General features: G+C 43.1%; 1 protein-coding gene across 1 annotated transcript in view; it reads right to left on the bottom strand.

Annotated features, from left to right (window-relative positions):
* Positions 1-784: 784 nt before the first annotated feature.
* The window catches only part of LOC139657620 (GDNF family receptor alpha-2-like), a 41,127-nt gene continuing 26,417 nt past the window's right edge, over positions 785-15,494 (bottom strand). Inside the window, exons 5-9 of the mRNA XM_071535516.1 lie at positions 11,332-11,444; positions 10,066-10,206; positions 6,652-6,821; positions 3,018-3,068; positions 785-2,017 (exon numbers count right to left, since the gene is read on the bottom strand). Coding sequence (XP_071391617.1) covers positions 1,871-2,017; positions 3,018-3,068; positions 6,652-6,821; positions 10,066-10,206; positions 11,332-11,444 — 622 coding nt within the window. The 3' untranslated portion in view covers positions 785-1,870. The remainder of the gene's footprint in view (positions 2,018-3,017; positions 3,069-6,651; positions 6,822-10,065; positions 10,207-11,331; positions 11,445-15,494) is intronic.

The following is a 15,494-nucleotide window of genomic DNA, read 5'->3' as shown; positions in this document are numbered from 1 at the left end:
CAGGACATTTTCTCAGCATATGAGAGTGTGTGTTTAGCTTTTGAAGAGAAAGACGATAAATATTTGGACACTGTATAATTACAGTAACATGCTGTCAGAGTTAAAGGTCCCATATTATTCAGTTTTCAAGATTTTGTTTTCAAATATTGATTGTAGACCAGTGAAGAACAGCCACAATGCTGGACCCTGATTGGCCGACAACAGCTGCTCCTCCAATTTAAATGAGGTAAACCTGAGTGGAGGCTTTCCAATTCAACTGCTGCAAACTGGCCTGATTGGAGGGATTTTTACTAATTGATTAATGAAGTTAGTCAGTGAAAACCAAATCCAACTGTCCAAACTGGAGTTTGTCTGAAACTGCATGTAAAAAAATGATGCATTTTTGAAAATACAATAACTTTAAATTTAACCACTCAAACAAAATACAATTTAAACAGTGTCTTCATTTAACATCTTTGATCATGTATACATAAAAAAGGAAAATCTGAATTCCTATAATATGGGACCTTTAGAATATTCTGTAACAGCAGGGCTGGAAATGCTGGAGGTCGGGTCGGGAGTATAAGAAAAGCCTCCAGTTAATTACACTATGCATCATAACCTCAGCTTTCTGAGGGGGCAGAATGAAACCCACACTGCTAATATAAACTGATCCCCGTAAGCTGCTTCTCTACAGTACGTAAACATATATGCGCATGTAGTGATAATTGTCTACATACACTCAGTGAACACACAGTATGATACTCACACACAGGTTATGGCTTTCCAAGCAATTAGAGCTCGTTTAATTTCATCCCTGTATACATTCTTTGTGATCAAACCTTTATAGACAAATATAAACGCAGATAATGAAGGCTTTCCATTAGTACCAAATCTTTTTTTCCCCCCCCATACTCAATACAGAGCCATCGTAATGCACAGTAATGTCCATTCAAGGTACTGTAGATAACATTGGGTTGAATGAAAGAAAACAGTTTTGTTTATATACATAGAGACAGAAATATACACATGTGCAGGTGGACGTACGGCTGGCACCCACGATCATCAACAACAACATCTCAAATGACCAAGAAGAACCAGGTTAAGTGTTAACATCGCCATCTTTAGTTCTTTTTGTCTTCTGCTGAAAAAATATACTGTAGCACCCAAATGAAAGAGCTGTACGGTAGATTGATTATGGTCACGGATACTATACCAACACTTAGAACACTGAGTAGGCTTTACATTTTTAGAGTTTACACTAGTGTTGAAGAGACAGAATGTAATCATCCCCCCGTCCCCGCCCCCAAATTTGTGGTCTGTTCATCCAAGAGAAGATTAAGTCAAGAACCAATTCAAGACGAAAAACTGTGACTGATAGCAGAAATATGTCTTTATCTCTCTCTTACCCCCCCATTCCCCTAGCTCATTCTTTCTCTCTACAACAATTTATTTTCTGTCAATCCTGCCTTCTCTTAATTACGTTATCCCCCCCCCTCCCTCTTCGTGGGAAAAGTGCAGAAGTCTTTGACATGATCATCTTGAGTCCTCCAGGTTTGTGTCTCAGTCAGAGGGAGAATCAGTCCCACAATATTGGCCTTCTCGGCTTCTCGGGTCCTTTATAAAGCCATTCGCTCCATCGCCACCGCACACGGTCCTCAAAACGCCCTAACAACGCATCAAAATAAACGACAAATTCACAGTTTTACAATTTTCCGATGGTATTTTTCCCTCCTCCTTCCTCCTTTTGTGTTTTTCTTCGTTCGTAAAATGCCATTTATGACAATCGCCCAGAGATTCAGCCTTCTTAATATCAGCCCCAGAAATAACACCTTCTGCTTTTGGGATCAGCTTGTGGGTGGATGACCTCTTTTTTCTCCTCCTGGCGCTTCTATAAGGCATGCTGGGCCAGGACCAGGGCCAGAGCCAGGCCGGGAAGCAGAGCCCAGACGCTGGCACACAGACAGGCGGAGTGATCCTCCGGCTGGCCCTGGGGTCTGCTCAGGCCGTCGTAACCACCGCTGGGCTCCACGACAGGCTGGGCAGATAGAGGGACAACACAGGGGGGAGACAGAGACGTGTAAAGGTTAGACATGACTCAGACGCGCGCGCCGCTTTCCTGTTCTGGCATTTGACGAGGGAGGAAGAGAGGGAGGGAGGAGAGACAGCGCAGGGTTAGAGCAAAAGAGAAAAAGAGAAAGCGTGAGTCAGAGGAAGTCAGAGAGAGAGAGAGATTACATGTATCTATGGCAGACCCACTTTGGCAAGAACATAAACTGTTTGATCCACCCAAATGTTTTGATATGTGAAGTATATTTCAAGTCCCTGCTGCTTAGTATGCTCTTTGCTTCTTAAACAAGTTGGCAACAAAGAAAAGCTTCTTGTGAGGAGTTTTTTTTTCTTTTTACTCAAACTCTTTTAGGCTGTGCCAGCAACTCTCTAAACAGTTTTTAAAGCTATCATTACGGACTTTATTTACAAGAAAAACATACTATGAAGCCAGATACACACTACTGAAGCCAGCAGTGACTGTGGTTTTCTTTCAATATTTCATAAGGCATAAATACAGCAAATAGAGGCCACACAACGCAGTTGCAACACCACTTGTGTGTGGTTTGACTTTGTACAATAATCATTAAAACATTACAATATTTCTATGTGCAAAAGAAAACAAACATTTTTTTGTACAGTGTGCAAACTGTGAGGGGGAACCATGTAGTTTACTGCGCTGTTCACATTAAGGCAGAGAGCAGAGGGAACACATCATTCTAGATATTAAAGTCCATGGCCTAGAGAGTTGCACTGTTATATCCACACTACAATAGACGTATTATGTGCTTTTCCATAAAATTGTTAGCATTTTGAATACTTTTACAATTTTCTCTGATTCTTGTAACACAAAGCATAACCATTTGCCTCCAAGTAAAAGTAGTCTCACTCAATTTGCGGAGGCACCATTTTCAGTCCAGCACAGCAATACAGAGGCACATCATAAGGAACATGAAACATTTTCTCCTCCCCCTCCACCAGCCCCTTACCTCATCTCCACAAATGTAACCTTTGGAGAGATTGCACTTTGGTCCATTTCCCTGTACACAGAAGAAACATCTAGTCAGATGTTATCTACCAGCACCTCATCTTCCAACTGAACAAGGCAATACACCTAAACTAGAATATAAGTAATGAAATGAGAAAATGGTGTTGAATTATATTAACAGGACAGGCATATTTTTTTTTTCCAGAGAGAGAGAGAGAGAGAGAGAGAGAGAGAGAGAGGGAAAAAGGAGGGGTGGCTGAGTGAGGAGGGAAAGACAGAGTCAGAGGAGGGAGGGGGGATCCAAAATGACTGCAGTTATCATAGTACCTGGGCTTGTACTTTCACAGCGTCATTCTACAGAGAAATGGTTAAATGACAGTTGCCAAAAAAGCTATGGGTAGCTTGACAATGCACCAAACACATCCGCGACTAAAAGCCAATTAATTAGCAAGGGCAGTGATGTGTGGCAGCAGCCTGTTGACATGAGTCCAGATCTCTAGCTGCAGCCAATATCCACACATACACTCAAGCTTGTGTGAAGATACACACGCACACACACACACACACACACGCACGCACACGCACACACACACACACACACACACACACACACACACACACACACACACACACAGCTACAAGCACAAACACATGCATACATATGCATACACCGTGACCGAATACAGACAATGTCAAACGCGCACTCACTCACGCACGCGCTGACACAAACACATGCAGAGAGAGAGAGGGAGAGGATAGGATGGAAAACACACACACGCACACACACACACACACACACACACACACACACACACACACACACACACACAGGTATTTATTTGAGCTGTTGATAATAAGAAAATATCCCACTTAGAATTGAGCAGGTAACTGGACAAGTACTTTCAGTATCGATCAGTGTATTGTCAAACCTACAGTGCTGTAGAGCTGCATTTCCCAAAGCTAGTTAGTGAGTAACCTTGGGTTATACAATTTTTGTCCACAATCAATTACATTCAATTGAGCTGAAAATCAACACATGGCAGTGTTACATGGGAACACAGGCAACATTCGCTTCTCAATGGGGGAGGGGGGGGCTGGTTTTCTCTTGCAATGGTTGGTTGGGATTACATTATGCATGAAACTCCAAACCCAATGAAAATGAACAGGGTTATTTAACTTTGTTTTGTTTAAGAATCAGTTAAGAAAGGGCATTAAAATTCAAATCAGGATCGTAAGAAGTATAAGATACACAAACCCATTTTATCAGTAAGACCCACACCGACCCTGGGAATATTGCAAACACATCATTGAGAGTTTGTAATTTCCTTAGTCAAACTCTGCAGAAACACAATGGCATGTGGGGAAAACAATTCTTGATCTCCATATATAAACAAAGCGGGATTTATAATGGCTCCCCCTCTGACTTACAATACTCGAAGGACACAACTTTAGCCCACATGTTTACTGACTGAGCAGGGGATAAAACCCACAACCACTGGCAGTGACATTTTGAATAATTATGCATGTAAATTAACTGAAACTACTCCGTGCCCTATTGGAGTGCAGTGCGATAAGCATGAATAGGCTTAACAGACAGCACATTCCCCTTTAGTCACTCTTCTTAGTCCAACCATGCTTCAGATTACGGGTTATCCTCCGGTGTCAGGGGAACTCTCCCTCCCTCCCTCCCTCCCTCTCTCCGTCCATCCATCCGTCCATCCATCCATCCATCCATCCATCCATCCATCCATCCATCACTCCATCACTCCAAAACTTCTTCCATCTGTCTAGCCATAAACCACAACCGAAGTATGTCCACAAACCTAATACATCAACTATCTGTTCCCCAGATTGTGTGTGTCCACGTGTGTGTTTGTGTGTGTGTGTGTTTGTATGGGGTCCTCACTGGCCATCGTGAGATTTACAGCCTTGGACAGTCAGTCTTCTGCCAAGAGGACTCATACCATAACAACACTCCCCCAATTTATCTGCCATGGAAGTTTGACAAGTTTTAATTGCCAGGCATAGTTGCCTGAGAACGTAGGGCCGCCCAAAATGTCCCCACCAGCTCCCTCTCTAATTATAAACTTCCTGCTTGAGTAATCACACGTCTTATTGTTTCCTAATTACCATTTTTACAATAAATTAAACACCACGCTGCAGTGAGACAGGCACAGAGCGGTGCATCAATACTGACATACACACAGAACCTTTGGAGAAAGCAATTCCACCATCCATTCCCTCCCCACCGTTCCCTCTTTCCCTCCAACACCTCACCCAAACATACACACTGTTATTGTTATCAGTGCTGCTTGTTCATTAATTCTCCCCTTCGCAACATTTTTAAGGTTTTAATTTGCTGTCTTCTCCACAATGAGGGTCTCTGTGTAAAGGACAATACTGCATGACTGGGGTGCAGGGTGACCATTTAATGGCTGTGAAAGCCCCTGGAATTACTCAGAATAGATGTCTTAATGGAAGTCATTCATTCTGCATGGAAATGTGCATTCATAAACATTGCACGCTGCTTGGATTTCTCATATGTCTCTAATAGTCACTGAAAAATGACATTAACAATAACATCAACAGCCGCAGCAGCAGCAGCAAAAGGTTCTCCAAAGTACACTTTTATACTACAACGTCTAATTCAGCCAAGCTTGGTAACTGGGTCTCCTGCAAAGGTGAAAAACATCATTAGTCTCATACCAGAAGGCTGCACGGCACATTTACAATATATCTGTGAAACAGAACAATATTTCATAGTGAAAACTAATCAAACTCAACGGCCAGTAGATAAAAAAACCTTTCTTTGGAGTGATATATTTCTGACCTGTTGAGGAGTGACACGGAGAGAGAGGGTGAGAGAGAGACAGTCTTCGGTATGTAATATGGTTCTGTCATTTTCACATTTTATTTGAACAGAAAATGAAGTACAATTCTATTAAAAGACAAACACACGTGCATTCTCGCTGCACAGGAAGACTGATGGTTTTCTGCTCCAGACAGTGAACCCAGTTATAGCAGAGTTGACTGCAGCCTTCAGAGTAGACGGCATTCTGCAGAAAACAGGCCCTGGGCCAGTATTTTAGAACCTCTAATCCAGATTAACCCCCCTCCCACCCCCCCAATTTCTTTCACTATTTCATTGTGAGAGAGAGCAATATAATATTTCAACCAAATGTCATCATCTTGGGTGTAGCATAAACTGCCTTATCATAAAAAGTCTGTTCCGATGTGCCAATTGCCTTAACAAGCATAGAGATTGAATGTGATGTGAATGTGAATGGGGTAGCGTTTTTAGCCTTGTAATTTTGCCACTGTACAAAATCTGCCTTTTATGAAGGCTGAGTGGAGGAGTGTTGTGGTTCTTCCTATAATAGGTACATTTTAACTAATTTATGCCAAGAAGTTGCTGGAAATTGTATTGGAAATGTATGGATATATTTGGGCTGCAGCAAATAATTCATTTCTGTTTGAGTGTTACACAACACAGCGACCTACATGTGATACAATAAACACATTCAACTCAACAAGCCTACCTACAGGTAGGCTGAAGTAAATATAACTTTATGGAAATTTACCATTTGCAGTGGTCAGTACTTCTTACAGTGAAACTACTGAAACAAATCCAGTACCTTGCCTTGTGCCTCGTCCCCTGGCTGGATGTCATTGGGGATATAGGGAGGTTCTGGGGTGCTTGTGGACCCATCCAGCCCCGCCTTCGCTGTCGCCGAGGGGCCTGGGACAGACTCATCTTTGTTCTGCATGTTGTCTGCCCCATAACCAAAGGCCTGAATAGCATTTCCTGCAGGGACAGAGATATAAAGTCATTTGTTTTTGACTGCCGTCGTAGCAAGAAGCCAGCTAGCAGACAGACAGCTCTAAGTCAACTTCTTGGTCCTCTGCCCAATCTTTGGCAACAGAGGGAATGAGGGAGGGTGGAGCGGGGTGGAGGAGAGGAAGGAGTAAAAAGAGTATGGAGAGCCAGTCTTTTTGCTTCGTTAGTAAGCTTGAGAGGTGAACACAGAGCTAATCAAAAACAACAGGCCGAGATTTGTTTGTGGAATCAGTCACCTGGGAGTTTGCTAAAGTTCAAACTGTTATAAATGCCAATAAAGCCTTTTTTTAATATTCTTAGGCGTACCTTGCTTTTAGAATTGCTAACATGTTTCGCTATTAATTTAGAAGCTAGTAATTATCCCTCTATCACAGAGTCCTGTGGAGACATGATGGACACATTTGTCAAACACAAACATTGATGTCCTTGACTCGCTGCAAAAACCTTTTATGTTGCAACAACCGTTTTCGGTCGATTTGCACCAAGCTGACCAAATAGTGGCGTAATGTCTGCACTCGAGTTGATGAGCCCCATTTTGTTTGCCGGTAAGTATCCAGCAGTTGCACACTTAGAAATGGAATCTTTTAAAAGCAGCAAATAAATCAGCTCAAACAGAGGACAGCAGTCTGTGCATGTGCTTGCGTATCTGCCTGCAGATGTACAGTATGTATGTGTGTAATTTTGTGTCTAAGTGCATGTGTGAGTCTCTGCAAAAATGTGATAAATCCCTGTTCAGTCAGCTTTTCTGCTAGATATGGTAAAATAGGGGCTGAGTACCTTTTCACTGCTCATCCGTTTAAAACACGAGGCTTGTTTCTCTTTGTTCAGCCAGAGAGAAGGCAAGGCATGTAATTGCTTGGCAACCACCTCCATTATAAGGTCAGCGTACAGAGATGACTTTGAATAGATTTATGTGACTGATCAAATTCAAAACGTTCCCAAACAAAGGAGGAATGGCATTTTCCCCCTCCACACAAAGGACAAATGGGATAGTTGTGGAACACACATGCATAATTGGATGGACACAGTCTTTAGTACTCCCCAAGCACGCTCACATAGATCTGTCTGTCACACCCTATGTCCACCTACACAGATTCACACACAATCACACACACATACACACACACCTGCACAAATAACACATACAAAAGCGACCCTCATGTTTCTCATTCTGTTACACGCTCATGGTTTGAGTTAGTGCTGAAAAATAAAAGAACAAAGCTCAGCACTGAAGCCGAACAACTGTAATGTTAGCAGTGAAGAGTTAGTGAAGTACTGCTGAGACATGTGATGTTATGCATCTGTTTGTCAGGGTCGGCTATAGCTAGCTATCCCCCTACAGACGCTGTAAGACGGGGGAATAAAGTCATAAATCAAACTAGTCGGCTGGAGGGCCTCCACAGAGGATGTTTTACTGCACCCAAATGTTCCACTGAGTGATTAAGCTCATTGCCAACAGCAATTCCATTTTTTAATGACTCTGGATAAGTTTTCCTTTAACCCCTGGGCATAGCCTGCGTTGCCCTACCTGCAGGGACAGATGGAGCAAGAGACAGGGGGAGAGAGAGGGGGAGAGAACGAGAGAAAGGGAGAAAGAGAGAGGAGAGGAATCCGGGTTCAGAATATGTTTGGGCTATCCTTCTAATAGGATAGCCCAAACATAGGGGAGGGGGGGGGGAGGGGGGGCTTATCCTCCCTGCACATCTGACTAAGAGTTAAAACTTTCCATCTGTTTGAGTATCCCTTTGCTTTTACTTGTAAGGAGAAAGTGAGAAAAAGAATGTGGGTAATAAATTATTTGCCTAATAAATTGTTTTTATTCCCAGTGTGTTTTGGTTTGTCGTTCAGTGTAAAATATGAATATGTGTCAGAGTATCCTATCAGTCTCTCCTGCAGGAGCAGAGTGGAAAGAGAGTGGAGGAATCATGGTGGTGGTGATGGCGGTCATGGGGGGGTTGGAATATAATTTGCCTGTAGTTTAGTCTAGCATGCTGTATATACATATACTTTGTATAGAGAGTGTTTTTTGTGTGTATTCTCCTCCCCGGTGTGTTGAAGAGTAAGAACGCTCCATCTATGGTAGTTTATCTCCTGTTCCCCTTGACTGCAGAGAGGAGATGCTGCATTTTGTGTTATTTTTCAAGACGCCTCCTCAGCTCCCGGCCTCATCCCTCATCCTGCACACTCAGCTAAAACGGTACCCCAGCAATCTATTGAAATGGTCTGAAAGCATTATCCACACAATGGAACATGTTAAAGGCAATGGTGTCTTGTAGCACTGATGACACTGCACGCTCCTCCATAGCAAGCAAGGAGCTCCCTATATTTTACTTCTAAGTGAAAAAGCGTAAGGATGTTTGGGGTAACTATTCTGTCATGCTGCACCCAGCGTGTTATGCATTAGATGTATAGATGATATGTATTGTAGGTTCCTGTATTATTTCAGTTGTACTAGATCTGTTCCTTTCCATGACAGTTTCCCCCCGTAAGGGATAAGCCCTTTAACTCTCTAAGATTGAATGCGAAAATGACATGCAAATGGTTTCTTTTGTATTAAAGTCTGGGCAGATCTTGCCCAAAGGAAGGATGAGAAGTGATAAGAAATTACTCTTTTCTGAGAAACTAAGAACATTTAATTCCAACTTAATCAGTGGGCAAAGTGGGTTTCTGGGGATAAGTTGTATCAAACTGTGTAGCAGACAAATTTTCATTAGGGCTTCAAGAAGTCCTATCCATCCAACCAGCCATCCGTCCATCCATGAATATCTTCATTTATTCCTTCCCTCCTTTCTCCCTTGATTTTCTTGCACATTCATTCTATGCACATTCGCACAATATGAAACGGTAAAGCAAGTACCTCATATGATTTCGACAGATAATTACAATTACAACCTCCATTCAGTCTTACCACCACCAACGCACCATCCACTCATCAATAACACCACCTCCACACTTATCTCACTGGAGAGCTCTAAGACATTGAAAAACAGAATCTGACATAAAACCATTAAAGTTGCATTAGATCGAAGTTCACGGTTCACTCTAACTCTCCTCATTTCCCAGGGATGGGCTGCAGTGTAGCATGGCAGAAAGAGTAACCACAGCATCACACGCTTGTGCTCTTATCAATATTACATGACTGTTGGACCCCTATCAGTTACAAAACACATTTCAGATGCATGTAGAGTATCCGTGTGTCAGGATGGCTCACTCAGGCATGTGTTGTCGGTGAAATCCCGCAGGAAGTTCGTACACTCCTCCTCCTGGTTTCCACTTCCCTTACAGGTGCACCATGGGGAGACGGTCCAGTTGGAGTAGCTGCTGTCCACGTAGTTGGGGGTCATGTCAGTTCCTGCAAGGGCATTCATACACAAACACAGATACACACACACACACACACACACACACATTAGGACAGCAGTTACAGGTCACTAATGGACAATAATGGACTACATTTATTGCAAATAGTATATAAAATGGACAACAGGATATTAGTCATAGGAATGGGGTTGCACCATTTGAGGTTTATGGGAAGGTGAAGCATTCTGTAATGCTTATTTTGGATGTAAATAGGCCATTATGTTATGAATAGTTTGCAAAGTAGGCGCGCTGGGAGCTGTGTGTACTGTTTGGATATCGCACTACTGTACCAAAACATTTTACTTTTCAAATGGCTCTCAATGGCAATGCTTTCAGCGGGAGTCAGGGGTGTTAGGAGCACATGCTGCAGCATAGCCACAGAATTCCAGGAGGCATCACAGCATATTATCACTTCATACCCCAGGATTTTTGAAACATGATGGGGAAAGAATGACTGTTATACCGAGATTCGAGAAATACTGAGACTACTTTTTAGTGATCGCTATGCAGAGAACGCATAGTAATTTCACGTATATTAGCTTTCCGGGGCTCCTTTTTTGTGCTCTCCGATTCCGGTAACCGTGCCAACGCATCACCAAGTTAAGGTGCTGCTATCAAACGTCCGCTAGCGAGGAAGAATATGCTTGCAATACTCTCTGCACACTGTTCGAAGAACATTTACTATGAGCAAACAGATGGTCATCAAGTGTTTTAATTAAGTAAACCCTCTCCCTCTGCCTCTACTCCCTCATTACTTCTAGTAGAGCGCTGATGTCCAGTGTGCTGGGAGATATCGGGCCAGGAGGGAAACAGCCAGAGAGCCTCGCTCGCCCCTCCCGCCCCCCCCCCCCCCACAGATAAGTGAGGGTAGAGTCGACTGCTGTCACACTGTCTCTCCCTCTAGACCTCTAACCATCACTCTTTATCTCGGCATGCATCCGAATTTTGAGAAAAATATTGTGGGGTTGGGGGGTAAATGTGCATTTCTCTCAATCTCTCGCAATTTCTCTCTCACTCTCTCTCTCTCTTTCACACGCACACACACACACACACACACACACACACACGCACACACAGTCCATCACACAGTGTCACCCAGAGCCTTGGCCGTACTGACCGATGAGCCTAGCGTAGGAGGCCAAGCAGGCCTGGTAATTGTCTTCGTTGGGACAGCTGCTCACTGTGTGCTGAGTCACCAGGCAGTTCATGTGGAAATCAGCCAGTCTAGACCTGCACACGAACACACAGCACAGACAGAGAGAGACAGGGTCACAAACTCCGAGCATACACATGTCAAGTGAACACATGGTGCTATAGGTGTTTATGCAACATGCACATACACAGTATATAAACTTGTGCAAAAAACACACACACACACACATACACACACACACACACACACACACACACACACACGCACACATACGGACACACTAATTCAAAGCATTGAGTCTAATTTTTTGGCAATGTTGTTACTCTGGAGCAGCTGCCAATTGTGACCAGCATCAAACTGGGAAAGTATATGCAACATCTGTGTCTGGGCTGCTACAACAGGTGTCCTGAATAACAACCAGTTCTCAGTCACGCCTCAATACCAACAAGCTATTTCCTATCTTCACGGCATGCAGCATACACCCATTGATTGTACGTTTCTGTCAGGATCTGGGAGATATCATATGCCTCTTTTGGCTACTTTTTCATGCTTATCCTGGACATCTCCACTGTCTCCCAAACTCACTTTCCCCCCCCAAAACTCAGGGAGCTGATAAAAATAGTATGTTTTGTTTCGGTGTGTGTTTGTGATAAGAGCTTTAAGTCTGTCGAGGCCCTCAGGGTGGCATTGCTAATCCACTTAAGTAGGTTTATTGGGAGTAGCGTGTGCAAAGTTGCTCTGTCTGTACTGTTCACATCACAGCTGCCCACTAAAACTAAGTGAATCACAATCCATCGGGCATTTCTCTCTCCCTTCTCTCTCTCTCTCTCCCTTCTCCCACTCTCTCTCTCTCTCTCTCTCTCTCTCTCTCTATCATGATTCATTCATTTTGACCTGGTCTGACCACTCTTTGCAGCCTGAAGTTCAAAGGTACTGTAACATGCCTCAAGCTGTCCTGTCCTCACTGAGCACAAACATGCATGCACATCCAGTGAGCATGCGCGTGCACACACACACACACACACACACGCAAACACACACACACGCACACGCACGCACACACGCACACACAAACACACACACACACATAAACACAGACACGCACACACAAACACAAACAAACAGGTTTACCTTTGACAGTTGACTGCATATGTTTTCTGGCTGTATCTATTTGGTGGATATTTTTTGGGCTATTTGGTGACTGATAACAAGTAAAACAACAGTTCACTCAACTCCTTTATGATAGTTGCTCTTTTTGTCAATAACGAAATATTTGGCAACCACCACATTTAATAAGCACCTTTAAGATAATCACTTATCCATCCTTTCCCTCTCTCACTCTTTATTAATTTGGTCACATTAATTTGGTGACTTTCTGTGATTTTTTTAAAGGTGGTACATATTTTTGTATTTTTGTGTGTGATACCTAGGTATAAGATAGAAGCTATACCTGTCATCATCACCTAATTTCTACAGTGAAGAAATTAGGTGATGATGACAGGTATAGCTTCTATCTCACAACAGAGATATTGTTACTGCTCGTGTTTCTCAAAATTAAGAGGATGATGCTGCTTGGTTCCTTCAGTGAAAGGTTTTCTCTTTTGCTTTACTGAAGAGAGTAAACATGTTGGAACTTGTTCTACCATCTATCATCGCAAGAAACTGTGAAAGCTTAAGTTCAAGATCAAGATCAGTGCTTAGTCCCTTTTTTGTGCTGTAAAGCAATGCAATAGATTTTCCCCCAAATCCGACTCAGTGGAACACAATGAAACTGCAGAGTAGAGACTGCTAATCTTCCTGGTGATGGTCTCGTTTGGTTATGGTAATTATACTAATGTCTCAAAATTAATGTGATAATGATGTTAAATTGCTACATGTAGCACCTTTATATCCACCCCCCCCCCCAGAGTAACAATTATGTGTTTCCTGTTGTTTCTGAGACAATATACTTGAGTTATTAGGACGCTTGCTGAATGAATTTGAATAAATTATCACATTCAGTACCAGTGACTGATTAGTAACACTGCAGATACTTAGTTACTACTTAGTTATTAGCTATTCATCCAGTCACTGAATTATACTGTAGTTAGTAACAGTTTGACAGATGCATCTACTGTGTTGTATTCATGCACTGAGTAAGATACATATTGAAAAACAATGAAGTGCTGACCGTGCACACTACTGCATGCCACAGTAGCCTAAACTGGTGGAATGTTAATGTCACAGGAATTTACATATTGCCTTGACTTTAAATATGCATTGCAGCTAGATTACTTATTATACGTTCTACAGTGCAGTTACTTGATCACTTATTCATCATTTTGTGCCGGCTTCATAAAGTTCTTAAGTAATTGGATCAGTTGAGATGAATCGTAATGATAGTGAAAATCCACCCGCATTATCTGCAAACATCGATTCTATCACTTTCGGCACTTTCGTTACGATGTCGTTCAGGGAACTCAGACAGGTGAAATCAAGCAGCGTAAATACAGTGTATCACAGTTAGTGTCCTTGTGTAGCACTGAGTTAAAGACCGATGTGCTTATTATTATGCTGCGTCCCCAGTCTCCGAATGAGGAGCGCAGAGGCAAGCGGATTTGGCTGGGGGGGAAGAGGGGGTGATGAGGTAACAATTCCTCTCTCTCTCTCTCTCTCTCTCTCTCTCTCTCTCTCTCTCTCTCTCTCTCTCTCTCCGTCTCTCACCATAAGCAGAGATGCATCCAGTGTGGAGTGATGGGCTTGGGCCTCCAGCAGCAAACCCCACTCAGACTCAGTTCATTACTTCAACTCCATCTCCATCCGCCCTCCTATCAAATCACCGGAGAGCCTCTCGACGTGACATGCTGCTAACATCACATCTAAAGCTTCGCTTCAGAAATGGGACGCATGCTTGCTCTACCATAGCCGCATAGGCTTATACGGACACACACACACACGCACACGTACACACACACACACACACACGCACGCACGCACGCACACGCACGCACACACACACACACACACAAATAGAGATGCACACAATAGATAGAAAATACTGATTCACAATAAGAACACGTCCAAGCATGTTCAAGTGCACACACAGCACGCATACACGCACACACACACACACACACAGACACACACACACACACACACACAAATCTATCCCTCTCTACACCTGTCCTCCTCGCTCAAAGCCCTCTCTCATCCATTCCTGTTCGGAGTGAAAGAAGGCACTTGTACCCACAATCACGCCACAGAATGATAAAAGGATATAACAGACAGAGGGGGGAGAGAACAACTCCATTGTACCTATACAAAGCAACCTTGTTAGAAACACAGTTTCCATTATGCTATTTCCTGTGGGTCTTTTACTTTCATGCTAACACAGAGCGTGAACATCACGTTTCTGTAGGAACGGCAAAGTCCACAGAAGATTAAAGAAACTGAACAACCACCATGTTTCTTTTTTAGAAGCGGAGCTCTTTCAGACAATGATGGCTTAAAAACAGTAATTTAAAGTTTAGAGAGGTGTCCTGAGTGTTCGGACAATGGTGTTCCAACACCGAGATGCTGCACATTTCATGGCTTCCACAGGCTTTCCATTATACCTCCGCGAAGCGCCGCTCGCTGCTGAAATTACAGGCTGTCTAGCTCAACAGAGTTTTATGGTCATTTCAGCCACTCAGCCCCCAGGGAAGTGGCAGGGGAGCCCCCATAGAGGTAGACTTCTTTCAACCAACCTGACACTTTAAACACAGTGATTCGGCTGAGCGCTGAGTGCCTGTCCGTCCAGCTTGGCAGTAATAGAAAACTAATGGCTTTTTATATAGATTCTTATTCCTATCACTTGATGTCCGTGACAAACAATGTGACTCAAATCAGACGAGTGTCGGTCTTGGAAACCCTTTCTTGATGAAGGAGAAGAGGCAGGAGGAAAAACAGCATCACAGTTATCAGACTACAAAGTCCTCTAACAGCTTCCTCTCTACATTAAAAAACAACTGTCTAGGGAGGATCCTGTCTGGTTTAGAGACTTCCCCTCTGTGCTCTATCTGCAAATATGAGTTTTCCAACAGATGATCATTTCTGTTAAATTTGAAATGATTGCAGCTCATTCTTATCGCTTCCCTGAATCTTCAGCC

This window comes from Centroberyx affinis, unplaced genomic scaffold, assembly GCF_046629955.1.
Source record: "Centroberyx affinis isolate AG114_WGS23_722 - 3 ecotype Tasmania unplaced genomic scaffold, CSIRO-AGI_Caff_v1 ptg002725l_1, whole genome shotgun sequence".
NCBI classification, from domain to species: Eukaryota; Metazoa; Chordata; class Actinopteri; order Beryciformes; family Berycidae; genus Centroberyx; species Centroberyx affinis.
This window is presented reverse-complemented; position numbering and strand designations above follow the sequence as displayed.